This window comes from Symphalangus syndactylus, chromosome 16, assembly GCF_028878055.3.
Source record: "Symphalangus syndactylus isolate Jambi chromosome 16, NHGRI_mSymSyn1-v2.1_pri, whole genome shotgun sequence".
Taxonomy (NCBI): domain Eukaryota; kingdom Metazoa; phylum Chordata; class Mammalia; order Primates; family Hylobatidae; genus Symphalangus; species Symphalangus syndactylus.
Window position 1 is genome coordinate 68,997,487 of NC_072438.2, and position 22,043 is coordinate 69,019,529.

Below are 22,043 nucleotides of genomic sequence, written 5' to 3' on the forward strand. Positions count from 1 at the left end.
TTGCAATAAGTTCAACTGCCCCTAGGGAGGCGAAGGTTGCTTATGAGTGTCACCCCAAGAAATGAGAACCCAGGAAAGAATCCCAAAGGTAGAAACAACACACACACGTGCACACACACACACAGATATTGTGGAGGCAGTAGCAACATAGGGTTTAAAACTCTAAAATCTCAATAAAGCAATTGGTGAAAAATGAGGGTTATTGAGGGCTTATTTAATTATAATTTCTGGGGAGAATGGGGTGAGGGGATGAGAAGACAAAGAGAAAGATTAATGAAGGTGAATAGAAAAATGAATAAGGCATAACCTCTACTCTCAAAGACTATTACATTTTTGTGGGTGAGATAGACCAGCCAGTTCCTGCCTTCTCCAAAATTCTGCCACACTCCATACCCCATGGCAGCATGTAACTGTTCCCAAGTGTTCTATGAGTGTTAAATCTTGCCCCACCGTCCAAAGGGGCATCATGCTTCCCAGAGCTAAACCAGTCCTACTTCTTTTTATTCTTCATAGCTTTCAGTGTCTGTGCTGTGCTCAAAGGGGACGCCCAGTAGGTGCTTAATAATCAATGGACTTTCTTTCAAAAGAATCATATTCCACAGAATGCACCCTCAGCTTCTTCAGTATCAACAGAATCTGGAGGAATACAGAAAGGTTTCAGAGAGCAAGCAGATTTCTTGTGTGTTTTTTTTTTTTTGTCTTTTTCTTTCTTTCTGCCTTTGCTTTTTCTTTTCTTTCTTTTTTTATCAGATGCCCTTTTGATAAAAATGAATACCAGATACTGTACTTGCAAGTTCTTAGTAAAGCTGAAAGCAGACTTGCTAAAATTCTTCCCCTAAATTGCAAGCAATTCAATTTTTAATCGGTTCCTGCAAAGCACTGTAAGTTAGCAATTTTCTTCAAAATTGGATTTTTCTACTTTGTAAACAACTTTGTGATGATGATAATTATCATAATTACCTGCATAATTATGTATAATAATTGTCTGAATTTTTCTGGTCCACTTCCCTCAAAGACCTCTGGGTTGCTATCAAAAATTAACGTAATTCACAATTCATTCAGCAATCTAGCTTATAAAGCTGAAGAGAACTTTAGACATAATGCCTCGACATTGTGGGTGTTAAAAATATGACTTGTTTCTTTGAAATCACTGCATACCCGCTAATTAGAAGAAAGTTTTGCCAAAAATTAACATAGTCTACTAAATGGATAGCTCCTGGTAAAACTGCTGTGTAGAAAAAAGCCTGTGTTAAAGTGCTCTCATTTTTAGTTGCACTAATCTCAGCTGGTGCTGTTTGCCCCACAACAATTTAGTGAATCGCACCTGTTTCATTAGAAATTCAAAGTTGCCTTAAGACTGTGTGACATCAAAGTCAAGCAGTATTCAAATATGATTGTTAGTAATATTAATTACTAAGCAGTCCATTTTCCTACGCTTTCTATAAGATTTTTAAAAGTCCACAAGGAAAAGGGTACAATTTTGAATACATTTCTTTACATAATAAGTTAAAATCTATAGTTTCTAAAACACTTTACATACATTATTTCATTGGATTTTTCCAGCCATTCAATAAAGGAAAGGTAGACTATCTCCAATATTACAGATACAGCACTGAAGAATTAGAGAGGTTAAGTGATTTTCCTAAAATCATATCAGCTTAATCAAGAGGCATAGCTATATGATCCTCCCTTTCTAAGAATATACTATTTTTCAGTGTCATTTTCTCAGGTAATTTTAATGGGATTCATAAGACTTGTAGATTATGTCTATGTTGCTCATTTAACAATAAGAATAACTCATTTTTTTCTAGAGCTTCTACATCTGGTTTCCCACTTTCTGGTGCTTGGTAGTTGTTGTGGTCTCTGCTACGATCATTATTGTCACTAATGTCATCATTAATATTGACATCAGCATCATCAGCACAGCAGCAGCAGCACCTCAAGACTATATTGAGGGCTTATTATTATATTATGTTTGATGTGGGCATTATGCTAGGTCCAAGGTATACAAAAAGTTTTAGAATCTAGTTAAGTATTCAGACTAACAACTAACAAGATACAAATTACAAAACAACAACAACAACAACAACAGAAACCTAGATACTAAGAGCCAAATGAGTAGGAAAGACAATAACTGCTTTGAGAATAGAAAGAGCACACGATTACAGATGGCTAGGACTTCAGGAAAGAGACAATTAACTGGTCAGGAATCAAGATAGAAACTAACGCTGAAGACCTAAAGAAGGTCAAGGGTGTGAGATTCTATGATGGCAAGTGGAGATCATCACACTAACCCCTTCTTCTCTTAGGTCAATAATGAAAAATCATTTTAGTATCCTTATACACATCATATCCCATTTATAAAAAACCTAATACTTATTTTCTTTCATCTAGTTCATTTTGCCCATTTACATTTAATGTAGTTGTAGATATATTTGGGCTATAAATCTACCATCTTCTCTGTACTTTCTATTTGTATTGCTTGTCCTGAATATTTTTTCTGTCCTCTTTTCTTTGCTTCTTTTGGATTGAATATTTTAAATTTCATCTTCCTCCCATGTTAGCTTGGAAATAGCACACACTAAATCACTTAGTGGCTACCCTAGAAATAACACCATGAATTATTGACCAAATAATAGACTTTGAGGAAATTCATGGTGTAATTCCTAGGGTAACTGCTAAGAGACTAGTAACAGAATACATGATGACCAAACTTACAGAGGGGAAAAAAAGCAGAAAAGAAAAGACACAGAGAAGATGAAAATGAAAGGATGAAAAGATATGACATATAAACAATATCTAAAAGTATAATTTACAAAACAAAAGCACTATATATGCAGAAGATTATTTCATAATAAGAAAAGGTCCAATTCACCAGAAAGATTTAACAATTTAAAATCTATATTTTCCCAATTTGTCTTAAATATACATAAAACAAATTGACCAAACTACAGATGATCTTATTATAACTCTCTAGATAATTCAAAGGAGAAAACAAATGAGAAAAATAAGATTTAAATAATGATATGTAATATATATTTAAAATACATAATAAAATAATATATCAAAATATTTGTATATAAACAAGTACAATATGTACACTAAACACTTAAATGAATATATTTCAAGTACACATGTAACATTTCAAAAACTGACCATAAGGCAACTTCAAAAACTTTTATGAGAATATGCTCCACGAATAAAATGTAATCAAGCCAGAAAACAACATATTATTTTGAAAATTATTTCCTTTAAATATATAGTGGTGAGATTACTGGAATATGGTAGTTCTATTTTTGTTTTTTAAAGAAACTTTCATACTGTTTACCTAATCATTATGCTAATTTATACTTCCCCTATAGTGTGCAATGATTTTCTTTTCTCCACATCCTCACCAGCATTACTTATCTTTCACCTTGTTAATAACAGTCATTGTAACAGATGTGAAGTAATATTTCATTGTGGTTTTATTTTTTTTTTACTTTTTATTTTATTTTTATTATTGTACTTTAAGTTTTAGGGTACATGTGCACAATGTGCAGGTTTGTTACATATGTATCCATGTGCCATGTTGGTGTGCTGCACCCATTAACTTGTCATTTAGCATTAGGTGTATCTCCTAATGCTATCCCTCCCCCCTCCCCCCACCCCACAACAGTCCCCAGAGTGTGATGTTCCCCTTCCTATGTCCATGTGTTCTCATTGTTCAATTCCCACCTATGAGTGAGAACATGCTGTGTTTGGTTTTTTGTCCTTGCGATAGTTTACTGAGAATGATGATTTCCAGTTTCATCCATGTCCCTAAAAAGGACATGAACTCATCATTTTTTATGTCTGCATAGTATTTCATGGTGTATATGTGCCACATTTTCTTAATCCAGTCTATCGTTGTTGGACATTTGGGTTGGTTCCAAGTCTTTGCTATTGTGAATAGTGCCACAATAAACATATGTGTGCATGTGTCTTTATAGCAGCATGATTTATAGTCCTTCGGGTATATACCAGTAATAGGAAGGCTGGGTCAAGCGGTATTTCTAGTCCTAGATCCCTGAGGAGTCGCCACACTGACTTCCACAATGGTTGAACTAGTTTACAGTCCCACCAACAGTGTAAAAGTGTTCCCATTTCTCCACATCCTCTCCAGCACCTGTTGTTTCCTGACTTTTTAATGATGGCCATTCTAACTGGTGTGAGATGGTATCTCACTGTGGTTTTGATTTGCACTTCTCTAATGGCCAGTGATGATGAGCATTAAAGAATGTATTGAAGAGATATCTACACTCCCAGGTTTATTACAATATTACTAAAAATAGCTAAGATATAAAATCAATCTATGTGTTCATTAATGAATGAACAAAAAAACATGATATATATATATACATAATGGAATACTATTTGGCTTCAAAAAAGAAGGAAATCCTGTCATTTTACAAAAATGTGGATAATCCTGGAGGACATTATGCTAAATGTAAGAAGCCAGGCACAGAAACACAAATATACCATGATCTCACTTATATGCAAAATCTAAAGAGTTGACCTTATAAAATTACAGAGTAAAATGATGGTTAACAAGTGCTAGGGGTGGGGTGGAGTGAGGTTGAAGAGATGCTGAGCAAAGGATACAAATTTAAGTTAAGAGGAATAAGTTCAAGAGATCTGTTTTACAACATAGTGACTATAGTTAATAACAATGTACTGTCTTTAAAATTGGTAACAGAGATTTTAAGTGTTCTCACTATAAAAAAAGATAAGTGTATGTAATAATGCATGTGCTAATTAGCTTAATTTAGCCATTTTACGATGTGTACGTATTTCAAAACATCATGTTGTACATAAGAAATATATATAATTTGTGTTGATTTAAAAAAGCAAATAAATACTGTTTAAAAATTTATCAAGAAAGAAATATCATACAAAAAACAGTCGTGTAACAAACCTGTGCATGTAATCCCTGAATCTAGAATAAAAAATAAATGTAAATAAATAAATAAAGGAAAAACAACCAAAAGAAGATTAAAAAAAGAAAATTAAAAATATATTTCTATAATGCTTTGAATTCGATGATAGAAGTAACATATTAGAAACTTTTTGAGATGAAGCTAAAGTAAGTCACAGAGGAAACTTTAGAGTAGCAAATGTGTATGTTAGAAAAAAAAGACTGGATACTAATAAACTATGATCTATCTCAAATCCCTAGGGAAAGAATGGCAAAGTAAACCCAAAGAAAACAGCATGAGGAAAAAAATGATATTAAGAAAAGAAAAAAACACACATTGTAAAATAAATGAATGAAGTTAAAAGTCAGTTATTGGAAAGCCTGGTATAATTGATAAACACCTGGCTAGGCTGATTTTTAAAAAAAGAGGAAAAGCACGAATAATAAACATCAGAAGTGACAAAGTGAACGTCACATAGACACTGCAAGTATTAACACAAATGTAGGCCATTTTAAATAACTTCATACCCATAAATTTAAACATTTAGAAATGGAAAAATTCTTAGCAAAATAATATCTACCAAAACCAACTGAAGTTTTTTCTAAGAAGAAACAAACCCAGAAACATTGCATAATCTATTAAAGATAATGAATTCTTGGGTGGGAGGAGGGCAACAAAAACTCCTACTACAAACTTCCTATAAAACTTTATTTCTAGATGGCCTCTTAGTGAATGCTACCAAGCATTTCAAGAAGAAATAATCCCAACCTCCACAAAATTTTCCAAAGTATAGAGAGGAAACATATCCAGACTTGATTTATGAAGCTAGTATTATCTGGATGCTCCAAGCCATCAAAGATAGCATGAGAAAGGAAAATCACAGAACTCGCTCACTTTCATTATCTCACTCAAAGACTAAAATTCCAAACAAAGTATTAACAAAACAAACCCAGCAATACTTAAGAAAGATGATGTCTCATTAAAATGTTGGACTTACTCCAGGAATGTGATGGAAGTTTAACATTAGAAAATTGGTCAATGTGATTTTTCATATTAACAGAAAATGCAGAAAAAATTATATAATAGAGGCAGAAAAAGCATTTGAGAATACAATTCATGAAAAAACCTCTCAGAGTAAACAGGATATGAAAAGGAATGCTCATAATCTGATAAATACTGCCTTAAAATCAGCAGCCAACATTTTTGAGAATCTTGACAAGCTGATTTGAAAATTAATATGGAAAGGCAAAAAGTTATGAAAATCCAAAATGTTCTTGGCAGATGACAAGATGGGAAGATTTGCTTGTTCAGGTAACAAATAAATGGTATATTGGTGTGGTGTTGGTATAAGCATAGACAAATGGAGCAGTGCAACAGACTTACACATAAGTGGTCATCTAATGTATGACAAAGATGATAGTTCGGTGAAACGGTGAAAGGGTTTAGCACTACCCATGAAAGCCGAGGTATTAAGTATAGTATTGTCTACTAACTTTGAAGATAGCACACATTGTTAGATGTATACCCAACAGTTACCTATGCACATGGGTACCAGTAGACATGTACAAGCATTCACAGCAGCAGTATCCATACCAACACCAAATTGGAAACCCAAAGGTATTATCAAAAGCAGGCTGGTAGGCCGGGCGCGGTGGCTCAAGCTTGTAATCCCAGCACTTTGGGAGGCCGAGGCGGGCGGATCACGAGGTCAGGAGATCGAGACCACGGTGAAACCCCGTCTCTACTAAAAATACAAAAAAATCAGCCGGGCGTGGTGGCGGGCGCCTGTAGTCCCAGCTACTCGGAGAGGCTGAGGCAGGAGAATGGCGTGAACCCGGGAGGCGGAGCTTGCAGTGAGCCGAGATTGCGCCACTGCACTCCAGCCTGGGTGAGAGAGCGAGACTCCGTCTCAAAAAAAAAAAAAAAAAAAAAAAAAAAAAAAAAAAAAAAAAGCAGGCTGGTTAAATAAATTGTGATACATTCATATAATGCAACACAATATAGCAACAAAAAATGAACAATATAAGATGAATCTCACAAAGAAAGTTGAGCAAAAAAAGACACAAAAAAGACAAAAGATACGAGTCCATTTATCTAGAGCTCAAACGCAAGGAAAACTACACATCAGTGTTTAGAGCTATAGACTTGGGTAATAAAACTCTTAAGAACATGAAGGAAATGATTCCTAAAAAGGCAATATGGTGGTCCCCTTTAGAGAATTCGAAGTAGGTTAGAAATGGGAAGGAACAAAGAATGACTAGGTAGGTGCAGCCCTTATTCTACTTCTCTGCAGGTAGTAGTGTCATGAGTATTTACTTAAGGTAGGTTCATTAAGTCATGCAATTATAATTCATGCATTTTCCTTATGTATGTGAAAATCCATACTAAAATGTTTTTCAAAAGAAGCAAAAACAATGAGAGGAGTTATCATTGCTTCTGAGAGGGAGAAATGAAAGAAGTGGGGAGAACAAAAGAAAGAGAGGGAGGAAGAAAGGAAACATTGAGCTGCTTGTATGAGAAGGTCAGAGAAAAAGAAGCCTGAAGGCAGAGAGGCCAAGAAGAGACTTGGAAAGTGCCCAGCTGGAAATTTTGTTTGCTGTGAGATCTGTGATGCAAGGTCCTCTTCTACCTCTTTCACAAAATCTTTTGGAAAGTTGATGCTGCTTTCTGTTTGAACGCGATATTTCATGGAAACTCAAAGAAGGCTTGGCATGTTGTGAAAAGAGAAGACATCCTGGTAGACCCAGGACCTGGCAGATGAGGGAATAGCAATTGATCACCCGAGTTAAACTCTGTGTGTATCTTCTTCATGGTGTGGCATTTCTGCTTGGATTAAAGTTATGTGTATGCCTCCCCTTTCTTTTTTGATTTGGGTAGAAATGATATAAGCTTTGAAGTCATATAGACCTAGGTTCAAATTTCATTTGGATATTTACCTGCTAGGAGAACTTGGGCAAGTTTCTTAGCCTTTCTGAACCTTAATTCTCCGTCGTAAATTGGATAATAATAATACTTACCCCATAGGTGACTTAGGAAAAATGCCTAGCAGAGGGGTTGCCAACTAGAGCCCTATAGGCCAGACGTGATTTGCTTGACTCTGCAGAATATTTTTAAAAAATTTTTATTTCATTTCTTACATGTTAAAATTAGTAGTTTTACATAAAAATCTGAATGTCTGGCTTTTCTTGGAAAATTGGAAAATCTGGCCATGCCAGACCTCATTTTTAAATGGCAATTGCATGTGCCCCTGCAAGCAGGGGTGTGACTTCTGCTTGGCCCCAGACCCATCCCTCCTGATTGTCTTACACTTGACCCACCTCATTAACATTTCCTGACTGCCTTTAGGCCCTGCACGTGGAACCACAGCCTAGCACAGAAAATAACCTAAATGTTGGTTCATTTGTTTCATGATCTCAAATATTTATTGACTGAATCACATTTCTCTATTTCTTTCAGAAAAAAATATTTTGAAGGTACAACTTTCTACAGTGCTTGAGAACACTGTGTAAATTTTCTACTTATAGCATATTACCAACCTTGGTACTTAATGAATGTGTATTACTAACAGAAAATACAACGAGCACTGCTTACCATGTGAGATACTGCTAAAGAAGCCTGCTGCCAAGTGTCCATGACCAACTTTTCATCGGCCTCAAAGTTGGACTCAACGTTTTCTAGGGAGTTATCCATCTTGCCCTTCAGTACTGATTTTGTTTTTGCTTTGGGTGTAACTGTTTCCAGAGAAATGGATATTCGAGGAACTAGAGGAATTCTTTGAGAAACAAACAAGCAAAAGGGATATAAAAATTTTGCTTAACAAAATTCTGTTTTTGTGACCACGTTACTTTGTAAATTTTACTGTCTTGGTTTAATCTCAATTTTCAAAGTTTTCCTGAAAGAATTATTTTAATGCAGAAAAGATTATAAAACACTGCATTCAAATTTTTGTGGTCTAGAACATCTTGTTAATAAGAAGAGACTCAAAGAAAACAACAACAAAAACCCATAATTTTCAGACTTAATTCTCAGTAATTATAAAGCAGAGGATTAGACAATGGCCATTATAAAGAAAAGCGACTTTGGAATTTGTTCCAGAGCATACACTTCCCGTGAAGGATAAATAAAAAAGTCAGTCGTGAAAAGGCAAACCAAACGAAACTGGGCATCACTTCTCTAAGGTGACAAGTATCATTTGGCATCCTGGAGGGCACAACTGAAGGTAGGACATGACTGTCCATGGCCATACCACACTGAACACACCTGATCTCCTCTGACAGTAGCACATGACTAACACTAATGTGAGGTCTGAAAGGGGGTACTGCACAGAGGCAGCTAAGTTTTGATGGTGGGTGGGGGTAGCCTACAGCACCACCCCCACAAAGGTTTTCTCTTTGTTTTATAAAGTCCTGTGGGGACACAAAGTTAAGCTCTCCCTCCCTCTTCCCTTGTTGCTGCTCCTGTGTAGAAATTTTTGAGCTGCCTCTGGGAATATCTTATCCCAGAAGGATCCCAGGATCTCAAAGGTTAACAGAAGCAGGGAAAGATCTACAAGGTAGAATGCTTATTGTGACTGGAAACCCCCTTTAGTAATAGAAAGTGCAAAGGGCTATCAGCTTGGGGAAGAAATGAGAAGAGAACAGCTCCAAGGATGCCTTTGTTGAAACTAGAGGAGGAGAGTCAGAATCAGTAATCTAGGAACAAGCATTTGGTTTTGTAGACTCACGTTGCTGGAGAACAGAGCAGTGATTCAGAAAAATGAATCACTGGTACAGTATCCTAGGCACGGTCCACCGTGCCTAAAAAGGCAGTGTATTGAGGATCTGCTACTCGTCTACCCACAAATTAAATTACATTTTAAAAATCAAATAAGGCTAAATCCCTGTCACTCCAGTTTGACTGTGATTCATGTGTTCAATAAGTTAGGGTAAGGCTTCTGTGATCACTTCTAGATGTTTAATACAGTACAACATGTATTTTTCAACGTCTTGCTTTGGAGGACAGCAGTGGTGGCATATAACTTAGAAAAAGAATTTGCATTTAGAATTTATTTACTGGAAAAAACTCTGATGTAGGTAGCTCTCTCACTATCAGTAGGTATAAACTTGAGCATGTCATTTGACTTTATGAGGTTCAGTTCCTCTTGGAATAATACAAATATAATAATTATTATGATAAATATTCATTATTAACTAAGAGTTATTACTATCATTGTGAATAATCTTATGATACGACTACTAATATTATTATTGCTATAGGGTTGTTGGGAAGAATAAAGTGGACAAAATATATGAAAATTTTTAACATTATTCTTGTTTCCCTTTATATGTGACAGGTTGATAGGTTAGTTGGTTGATATATTGATTGACTGATAGTTCCAGTAGGTATCCAAAGCTGTGATTTGGGGCTGAGACTGGTGCAGAGTTATTCGCAGGAAATAAGAACTGGATGTTCTTTTGCCAGTTTCATTCTACTAACCAACATCAACAGCTTACCCATTATGCCTAACTTGCTATTGTGTGCTGAGAACAGAATGTACTGCCACTCTAGACATTGAAATGTGGCCTCTTTTGATGGTTCTAGGGGTTTATACTGCCTCTGGATTTTTTTTAATTGTTTTTAATCTCAAAGATCTCTTTCAGCAGCTTGCTGAACATTTTCCTTCTATTTGCGTCAAAAAGAGGGGACACATTTTTACTCTTAGATATTCTTGTGTACACACGGGCCTGACAGGGATGTGATGGGAGTAGATGGAAAAAGCCAGGAGAGAACAGAAATGGGCTTTGGATCACTGCATAAAATATTGTGTTCAGGCCATCTCAAACTCTTTTTGGAACAAGGGAGGGTAAAAGAAACAAAGCAGGAACATTCAATAGGTAATAATCTACATTTATTGAGCATTATTGGGACTCAATCTCATCTTCTGATACCACAATATGGTATTAAATGCTTTGTAGATTTTATTTTCTGTAATCTTCACAACAACCCTCCTTTACAGATAAGGAAACTGAGGCTTAAGAGAGATGGAGTGACTTGACAACAAATAGTCTTAATTTATCTACATACAGTGATTAACAGAACTAGGATTCGAACCAGATCTGTCTTACTTCAAAATATATTCATTATCCTGCATTTAGTTTGTACAGCTCCTGACACCTGCATTGACTGAGCAAACTTCTAAAAATATGGTACACTACCTTCAACATAAAATATATAGCTCATCCCCTTGGAGATTTAAATTTAACCTTCAGTGTCTTTATATTATTTTTTTTAAATTTGACTTTCTTTTTCCCCTCCTCATATCTGATATAATGTTTTTTGTTTATCACCTGCCTACTGATTATTAAAAAGGATTGTTTTAATTCTTCACTATATTTTATTGATTTAGTTCAAATTAAAATTCATTTAATTTTTATGATTTTGATTTCTATTTTTTAATTGCTTTAATTTATTTTAATTCTTACTTTTAGCTCTCTTAATGTTTTATAGTTGGAAACCATGCCACAGGAATCACCAGCACTCCTAACTCCCATTTCTAGAAGACATTTTTCTATCTGTTCAGAATTTCTCAGAGTTTGGGATTTTGCCTTTCCCTTGCCCCTACCCATTGGATCTACAAAAACAATGACTTACAGACTTTTATATCGCATAGGATTTGCTTGGCTGAAAATAAAATTTTTCTTCTATCCTACCACCAAGTTTATTTTTTTGCTGGCAGAAATCTTATGTTAGACTATTAATAGGTCTTTCAGTCACTCTCATAAGGTCATTATCACATACTACTGAGACTTTACTGTTTCTCAATGTCTTTATCTGTAAAAGACTCGAAACACCTTCCATTTTCATTTTCATTTATATAATGCAATATGTACACACACAGACCTGCTTTGGTCCTTTCATAAAAGTGTTAGAGGTTCACATTTTTTTTTTTTTTTTTTTTTTTTTTTTAGACGGAGTCTCCCTCTGTCGCCCAGGCTAGAGTGCAGTGGTGGATCTCGGCTCACTGCAAGCTCCACCTCCCAGGTTCACGCCATTCTCCTGCCTCAGCCTCCTGAGTAGCTGGGACTACAGGCGCCTGCCACCACGCCCGGCTATTTTTTTTTTTTTTTTTTTGTATTTTTAGCAGAGATGGGGTTTCACCGTGTTAGCCAGGATGATCTTGATCTCCTGACCTCGTGATCCGCCCTCCTTGGCCTCCCAAAGTGCTGGGATTACAGGCGTGAGCCACCGCGCCTGGCTGAGGTCCATAATTTCTTACCAGAAACCGTTGGGGCCAAAAGTGTTTCAGAATTCAGAATTTGTGTATACCATATATTCCCTAATACCACCTGCAGAGTCTGTGGGATGACTCCGTCATAAAACACATTTTATCTCTGCAGCAAAATGGGTAAATATTCCCTATAAATTGGATAGTATATATTAGTAGTCTTAAGTCAACGACACACTAACATTAAAAAAAAAGACATGTTTGGTTATTAGAGCTTTTTTGGATCTTGGATTTGCAGTTAAAGGAGTGTGATTTTTATTAGTGGTAATTAATTTTAAATCACAAAGCTTTATGTTCAAAACAATTACAGTGTGATATAATAGCCTGCCTTACCTAAGCTGGCTTTCGGAATTGTCTTTACTATCCAGTTGGACCAAAGGGATTCGAGTAAATCTCTTATTGTCCTCTACTGGGATTTTACTTTCCATTCCCCGGTAATAATCTTGAAGGAGTCTCTTCGTATCTTGGAAACGGTTCAGTTCTGCCTTTAATAGCAAATGTGAATGTTAATATCCAAGAAAGAACAAGCTGATCTGTACATATTTCTGATATAAGCCTCTGAAAGCACTTTTGAAAACATTTAGATTGAAAATAATTTTCTGGAAATTAAGAAGGAGCACTAGTTATAATTCTATATCTAAGATTTTCATTAAAATTAAAGATAACTAGTGACTTTTCATTCTCTATATTTACGGAACATGATTCTACTGATTCTACTTAACAAAATGACTTTTCTATGCCTCTTGACATTGTGACAGTTACAGGATGTATGATGTTTCAAGTAGTGCATGCTATTCACTACTTTAACATTAGCAATTCCTGTGTCCTAGATTCAATCAGCATATAGTAGCAAACTTCTTTGTCATAGGTAGCATATGAGTTGATTTGGAAGATACCAAAAAATACTATACATACAAATACAAAATACAAATACAAAAAAACACTAGGTTCTGGTTCTCTAGAGCAACTTAACTTAGCTGTGGAGAAACAACAAAGGGTAATATAAAGGTTTTTTTTTTCTTCTTTCTTTTTTTTTTTTTTTTTTGAGACAGAGTCTTGCTCTATCACCCAGGCTGGAGTGCAGTGGTGTGATCTCAGCTCATTGCAACCTCCACCTCCCGGGTTCAAGCGATTTTTCTGCCTCAGCTTCCTGAGTAGCTGGGTTTACAGGGCCCTGACCCCACGCCCTCCTAATTTTTGTATATTTAGTAGAGACAGGGTTTTGCCATGTTGGCCAGGCTGGTTTTGAACTCCTGACCTCAGGTGATCTGTCCACCTCGGCCTCCCAAAGTGCTGGGATTACAGACATGAGCCACTGTGCTCAGCAACACAGAGTTTAAGGAATAGTTCTCTTTCCACAATTTCCTTTCTTGTTCAATATGTGGAGAAGAGAGAGAATTCAGTTCCTCCAGTGCTCACAGCTAAACCCTTCTGCTTGCTTTGCCAGTAAGTACCTTGTGAAAAGTGGAGCAACCCAGAGGAGCTGGTGGCAATGTGAGCATCGGTCATTCCCTTGTTGTGACTCCCTGTCAGCACAGGTCATTTCCTTTTGTGGTACGCATACGCTGAAGTGAGTGCATAGCGATTCCACACAGTGCCAAAAACACAAATGTAGAATATGATATTTTTCAACCTGGTCTCCCATTCGTTTTAGGACAATATGGTGTACATCTGTGCTTCTCTATGTTAGTGTAAACCTGACCTCCAGACTTTGCTTTAGTCACCTGGGCTACTTAAATCAGTACCTGAGGGCCTAAATATTGAAGCTCCTTATACAGATGAATTCCATGACATCTAGTTAATTACAGAAAGCATCTTTTTAAAAGGAAAACAAAATTGGCCTAATGTTCAAAGGCTTATCTACACCAGACTCAAAGATATTTATGAAGGTGTCCGTACACTTATCAAACAATTATGTCACCACTTATTTCGTAAAATATCAAGAAATATTCTCTTACTGCCGTATTCACAGTTCAGAACAAATAAATGTCTGGTTTTTTGTTGTAGTCTACAAAACAAAAGACAAGAACAGTTTCAGTAAGACTGTATTTGATACAGAAAAGGTTAAGCCAAATTGCCCCTGGAAAAAGCTGTTTTCTGTACTATTCAACTTTTCTAGCTAAATGACTGAAACAAGAAAAAATTAATTTGGCGAACTTGACTCTAAGTTAAAAAATAAAAGTACCATTTATGTATTGTTTCACATTATAGAACATTTTTAATAGTCTCCTTGGATTTTAAACATAAATATATATTTAAGTAGTTTTTAAACTAGCATTTTGAAATGACAAGAAAAAATAAACCTTTTTCTCTCTCCTTGCAAAACAACCAAATTAAGTTTTATTATTATTATTATACTTTAAGTTTTAGGGTACATGTGCACAATGTGCAGGTTTGTTACATATGTATCCATGAGCCATGTTGGATTCATGTATGAACAAATCCTACAGTTTGACAATAAGTGTTTGCACCTGCCAGGCTTAGATTTGGTAAAATAGAGGAGAAAAATGAGTCTTATAAATAATAAGAACTTGCAGAATGACACATTTATGGTGAATAGGATCAAATAGAAACCCAATTTGTACAAATTGAATACTGACAACTTTGGAGAATTAAAATAAGTGTGTTGAGGTTATAAAAATTATTAGTCATTAAACCATAGCATTGTATTATTTGGTAAATAAATTTAGAAATCAGGAAATTATTTCCTCCTTAACTTAGAGAACTAAACTCTTTAATAATGACTAGGTTTAGTAGAGCTTCTTTTATACAATTGGTTTTTGGGACAGTGCTGTTATCTGTGCCTTAGGCTTACCTTATTATAGTGATTATCTTATATAAAATACTTATTTATTTTTTAAGGCATAATTTAATTAACTAAATCTGAATAAGATGGCATACTATATCCAAGATTTTCATAAAGGCAGAATTAATCAAAATTCCTGTTACATTTATGATAACTAGTAAACAATATTTTATGATATTATGATAACTAGTAAACAATATTTTTAATTGTTATTAAAAACAATAATTTTTAATAGTAAACAAGATTTTTAATTGTGACAGAATCTTAGATTTAAAAAGAATTTTAGAAATCATCTAGCATAGCATTTTCTAAAATACATTTTGTAGAAAACTTGTCCTATAGGCAGTTAATGAGTACCTTGTTGGGGAAGAAATAAAAACTTCTCAAGGTCAAATAGTGTAGAAATAGAATTAGAAATAGAAATAGAAATAGGATTTCCTTCCTCCAGGGCATCTTGATGTCTAAATATGTCGATACACTTGTCAATCTCCCAGGGAGAGGGAAGAAGGCTAGAGTAGATAGCACTTTCCAAAGTCATTTGATCACAGAGTCCTTGTTTTGTGAACATCTTGTAGGACTAATGTCTACGGAACCCGTTTTGGAAACATTTATCTAGCTGTCTGTTACCCAATACCACAGATTCTTGAAGGCTTTCTCTAGTGTACTTTCCACCGGTCCTCCAAAACCATGTGCAAACTTCTGCTTTTGAGCGTCCTGGACAAAAAGCTCATTGCCTCCAAAGTCTGTTACTTGATGGGCTGTTCATTAGGCTCTTTCTTTAAATATTGAACTGAAACCTCCTCTTTTGTAATTTTTACCCCCGGTTTTTATAGAATCCTATTGATCAGTGCAAAATAAGGCTCTCTTCAGTTCTATGTGGCAAACTTTCAACTATTTGAACAATAAAGCAATGGTTAGGAATACAGTAGACACTCCCTTATCCATGGGGGATAAGTTTCAAGACCCACAATAGATGTGTGAAACCTCAGATAGTTCCGAACATTATATACACTATGATTTTTCATCTGATAACTAAATTGGCTACTAAGTGACTAACAGATGGGCAGGTAGCATCTACAGGGTGGATACACTGGACAGAGAGATGATTCACATTCTGAGCGAGACAGAATGAAACAGTGTGAGATTTCATCACACTACTCAAAATAGAGCACAATTTAAAACTTATGAATTACTTATTTCTGAAAATTTCCATGTAATATTTTTGGACTGTGGGTAACAAACTAGGGAAAATAAACCTGAGGAGAAGGGGGAGCTACTGTACTGGCTTTGAGGTCAAATGGGCAAATTGTTTCACCTGTGTTTGTCTCAATTTCCTCATTTGTGAAATGAAGATACTAGAACTTACAGTAGGCTGGGTGTGGTGGCTCACTCCTGTAATCCCAGCACTTTGGGAGGCCGAGGCAGATGAATCACCTGAGGTCAGGAGTTCGAGACCAGCCTGGCCAACACGGTGAAACCATGTCTGTACTAAAAATACAAAAATTAGCCAGGCGTGGTGGTGGGCGCCTGTAATCCCAGCTACTTGGGAGGCTGAGGCAGGAGAATTGCCTGAATCTAGGAGGCAGAGGTTGCAGTGAGGTGAGATCGCACCATTGCACTCCAACCTGGGTGCAAGAGTGAAAACTTGTTGTGAAGTTTTAATGCATTCTACATGAAAATCTTTAGAATGGTGCCTGGCATGTACATAGTAAGAACTTAGTAAATGTTAGCTTTTATTTACTGATTTTTCCTCTTTATTCCTTGTTGGTCTGAGATATTGGTTCAGTTTCTCAAGATAAAAGTCCTATATCTAGGGATTATTGAAATATTGAGTCATATACCATTTCCAAAGGAGGTATGTATTGCTCTGAATCAAGAGTGATTCATAAAAATTATCTGTTCCTTATGCCTTCATTACTGGTTTTCAGCTATTTCTGCTATAGCTTTTGATACGACTGTTTATAATACTTGATTTTTGCTTGCCCAAACCATGTCGTGGGGATGCTGTCCAGACTGGTCTAGGCTGCTTAGGCATCTCACTTTAATCTTTGCATACAACCCATGCCATGTGGATCTGTCCTCCTGGTCGTGGCCCGGCTTTGTCCTCTGCTTTAGATGACATCTTTCTAACTCCATCTTCTCTTTACAATCCAGATTCCTAACACGGCTGCATGGGGTCTTCACTGTCCTGGTATCCTGATTTCTTGAAACCTCCTACCTGAGGGGCTGTTCCTGCTTCTCAGATTTCTGCTGATATTTCAGACCTTTTGTGGTCTGGCCTATGCCTGAGACATGAATTGTCCCTTTGAAGGCTGGAAGTACCAGCATGTATTGGTCCTTTGATGAAAAGACATTTACTGAACACCTATTATGCACTAGCTGTAGGGATTGCCAGATAAGTACTCTCATTTCCTGTAGTACCTCTTTATCTAAGTTAATCAACTAAAGATCAGAAATGTACCCTTTTCCATTCTCTATCTTCACTCCTGTTATTTTAGGAAAAAAAAAATCGTGTACATACAGCTTGAACGAAGACAGCCTTCATATTCTCTTCAGCTTGACTCAGCTTTAGACAGGCTGCTTCCTGACTCTAGGCCCCACCTCCCTTTTGTTACGGCATTTGCTTTAAGAAAACTTGACATTGTAAATCCTTTCACTGTTCCTTTGAGATGTAAATCTTTTTCAAAAGCCTCCTACCAGTTGTACAACCCAGGAAAGAATTTCTTTCTCAAGGACCTAAAAACCATCTCTTCGTAATATAATTAATCATCAAGGAAGACAGGGACTCTATCTCTCAGTTCCTGTGTGAGACTAGGAGCCTAACTTCACTAGGTGCATTGCTTCCAGTCCTAAAACTACCTCCTGTGATGAAGTTCGTACAAAGTTGACTTTTCCTTCTAGTAATGTCAATTGGCAAACACAGTTGGCCTGTGACCCATACCCTCTAAAAAACTCTCTAGCCCTTTGTCTTGGCAGAGCTAGGTTTGTGCTTTCTCCCCTATTGCTGGCAATAGTGTCAGAATAAAATCAGCACCTGTCTTCTAATCTTGCCCTGTGCAATTTTTTTTTTTTTAATTTAAAAGGCTGCAAATATAAGTTAATCGGGTTGCATTGATTATGGTCTGTTTTTCTAGTCCAGTATTGGAAAACTTTTTATTTTCAGGAATCAAATGTCTGCCTGGTCTGATCTTGCCTATGCTTCTTGTGGCCAGGCTGCTTTCCTGGGCTTTCTTTGTCCACTTAAGGGGTCTGCTTTGAGAGTCTGGTGAGATAACTCAGTTGTAAACACTACTTCTACTGTGGCTTTTTACATATCTAGGCCACCTGGAGCAAAGCTGGTGGGTAGTTGCTTGGGATGCTTCCGATTTGGGTGCATATTTGGGCTGGGCCAAAATGTATTATTTCAGCTAGCTTTCTTGGTGAGTTGGAGCTCATACCAGGCATAGTGCTATACCAAAATGAGCCCTGAACCTCTTATATTCCCAAGAAAGTGTCATATGAGGGACTGAGGGATGAGGCTGTGAAGGGAAGTGCCTGGGTCATTGTGACCAGCTGCTCTTACCTGCATCAGGGAAAAGAAATGGTTCATTGTCATTCCAAGAGTGTCCTGTAACCAGCTCTCATTAATGATGTCAAGCCGCTCCTGCTCTGCCTCTTCCTTCCGGGCGTCACAAATGTCCCACAGGCGGTCTCGCAGATCCTGAACAGAAAACAGGCATTGTGGCTATGCTTTAGACTGCTGCTCAAATCACCTAGATGCAATAAAACCAAAATCCTTTGCCTCTCTTAAAAATGTCTCTAAAGATATTTTACACCGATTGCACTCCTGTATTGTATGTGCTCATTCAACCAATATTCATTTTGAGTCTATTCTGTCAGTCCCTTACATTTGAAGAGGGACTCACCGCATCATATGTCTATGTCTACCACAAACCCCACTATGTTTTACTTTATTCATGAATGGCTATGCTTTATGTGCTTTAATCCTTCCTAAAAAAAAAAAAATGTGTTTGGTTGAAAAAGTCCTCTCAGTGAATTTTTGGAGGGAAATGGCAATTGTTGGTGGAAAAAAAATACGCAGCTGTATTAATTAACATAATTAATTAATATAAACTTGTTAATTAATACTACAGGTGGAACATATTGTTCACCAAAAAATGTTGTCTGAGCTTAATGGGGTGATCCAAAAGTAAGCTTTGTATTAAAGAGATAGCAGTAAAGAGATTGCCCTTGCCGGATACTGGGCAATAATAAAGATGATAAATATAACTATAATAATTTATAACATACTATTTATATATAAATACATAATAAACTGTATCAATGCATTTATAGTATGATGATTTTGAACATAATATAATAAATTATGTATATATTTAATAATTTACATATAAATATAATAAAAATAACTAGTTATCACATAGAGTCCTTTCTGTGTGTATCTGTGTGTCAGAACATAAGTCACTATACTTGTATTGGCTCATTTAATGCCTCACAACATCCTTAAGCTAGGTAGCATTATTACCTTTATTTTACAATTGAGGAAACTGAATCACAGAGAAGTTACTTTCTAAGGTCACACAAAGAGTAAGTGGTGGAGCCAGAATACGAACCTGTGGTCTGGAATAATATATACTACTATATTAGGCTTCAGTTACTTTATCTGTAAAATGGCTACTTACCTTTTGAATACTACTTACCTTTTGGATATGTTATGTAGAAAAAATTGGCTGGTGCATATAACGCACATGCAATAATTCCTCAATTAATGAAAACTATTATTATAATCTTATTCATTGCAATGAAATATTTAATATTTCATAAAATGTCCCATTAATGGAACATATACAGTCAAATAAAAATTGACAGTTTTTGCAATAATAATAATTCACTGAGGCCAGGCACAGTGGCTCATGCTTATAATCCCAACACTTTGAGAGGCTGAGGCGGGAGGATCATTTGAGGCCAGGAGTTCAAGACCAGCCTGGCCAACATGACAAAACCCCCATCTCTACAAAAAAATTAAAAAATAAAAACTTAGCCATTCATGGTGGCACATGCCTGTAGTCCCAGCTACTCAGGAGGCTGAGATGGGAGGATTGCTTGAGCCCAAGGGTTCAAGGCTGCAATGAGCCATGATTGCACCACTGCACCCCAGCCTGAGGGACAGAGACCCTGTCTCAACAAAAATTAATAATATTAATTCACTAAACATTTATTATGTGTTGAGCATCATGTTAAATGCATTACATCGGGGTCCCCAACCCTTGGGCCACGAGCTGGTACCCATCCATGGCTTATTAGGAGCTGGGCCACACAGCAGGAGGTGAGCGGCAGGCAAGCGAGCATTACTCCCTGATCTCCACCTCCTATCAGATCCGCAGCAACATTAGATTCTCATAGGAGCCTGAACCCTATTGTGAACTACAAATGTGAGAGATGTAGGCTGCATGCTCCTTATGAGAATCTAATGCCTCATGATCTGAGTGGAACAGTTTTGTCTCTAACCATCCCCCTCGCCAATATCTGTGGAAAAATTGTCTTCCACAAAACTGGTCCCTGGTGCCAAAAAGGTTGGGGACCACTGCATTACATTGATTATCTCTTAACTCCCAGAGCCCCACAGTAAGCAGGCTTCTGACAAGACCATTGAGACACAGAGAGGTTAAGTTTCTTGCCTATAATTTCAACATGGTAGAGCCAGAAATTAATTTGAACCCAAGCGGTTTAATGCCTACAGGGAATTTTATTTCTGTGACATTGTGTTTATGGAATCCTTTGTTTTTGAATTCTTACCTTTGCATTTTGGCTTGTTACCTTGAGGAGCCTGCACAAGAAATGAAAATATCACGAGCCATTTTTATTGGCATATGCTAAGTATCAGAACAATACACCATTTTTTTAGAGCTGATCTTGACATCTTCATGGTGTTTCCATAAATGCTGTCAGGTATTCGATAAGTACTAACTTGTGCTTATCGAATATTTATATTTTTTAAATTAATTAATGAGTTATCTTATTTTTCCATAAGTTATTGGGGTACAGTGTTATTTGGTTACATGAGTAAGTTCTTTAGTGGTGATATGTGAGATTTTGGTGTACTCATCACACGAGCAGTATACACTGCACCGTATTTGGAGTCTTTTATCCTTCACCCCCCTCCCACTCTTACCCCCAAGTCCCCAAAGTCCATTGTATCATTCTTATGCCTTTGAGTCCTCATAGCTTAGGTCCCACAAATCAGTGAGAACATAATGTTTGGTTTTCCATTCCTGAGTTACTTTACTTAGAATAATAGTCTCCAGTCTCATCCAGGTCACTGCAAATACCGTTAATTCATTCCTTTTTATGGCTGAGTAGTATTCCACCATTCATATATATAGCACAGTTTCTTTATCCACTCATTGATTGATGGGTATTTGGGTTGGTTCCACGATTTTGCAATTGTGAATTGTGCTGCAGTATGTGCAAGTATCTTTTTCAAACAGTATGTGCAAGTATCTTTTTCAAATAATGACCTCTTTTCCTCTGGGTAGATACCCAATAATAGGATTGCTGGATCAAATGGTAGTTCTACTTTTAGTACTTAAAGGAATCTCCACACTGTTTTCCACAGTGTCTGTACTAGTTTACATTACCATCAGCAGTGTAGAAGTGTTCCCTGATCACTGCATCCTCACCAACATCTACTGGTTTTTTTTTTTTCATTATGGCCATTCTTGCAGGAGTAAGGTGGTATCACATTGTGGTTTTGATTTGCATTTCCCCGATCATTAGTGATGTTGAGCATTTTTTCATATGTTTGTTGCCCATTTGTATATCTTCTTTTGAGAATTGTCTATTTATATCCGTAGCCCACTTTCTGATGGGATTGTTTTTTTCTTACTGATTTGAGTTCATTGTAGATTCTGGATATTAGTCTTTTGTCAGATGTATAGATTGTGAAAATTTTCTCCCATTCTGTGGGTTGTCTTTTTACTCTGCTGACTGTCCATTTGTGGTGCAAAAGCTGTTTGGTTTAATTAGGTCCCAGCGA

At 36.5% G+C, this 22,043-nt stretch overlaps 1 protein-coding gene across 3 annotated transcripts in view; it reads right to left on the reverse strand.

Moving 5' to 3' along the window:
- The window catches only part of SPEF2 (sperm flagellar 2), a 196,352-nt gene that overhangs the window by 44,617 nt on the left and 129,692 nt on the right, over nucleotides 1-22,043 (reverse strand). For all 3 annotated transcript variants that reach the window (XM_063619889.1, XM_063619888.1, XM_055245840.2), the window contains 3 exons: nucleotides 18,570-18,707; nucleotides 12,535-12,686; nucleotides 8,529-8,709 (listed from right to left, as the gene is read on the reverse strand). In XM_063619889.1, the coding sequence (XP_063475959.1) occupies nucleotides 8,529-8,709; nucleotides 12,535-12,686; nucleotides 18,570-18,707 (471 nt within the window). The remainder of the gene's footprint in view (nucleotides 1-8,528; nucleotides 8,710-12,534; nucleotides 12,687-18,569; nucleotides 18,708-22,043) is intronic.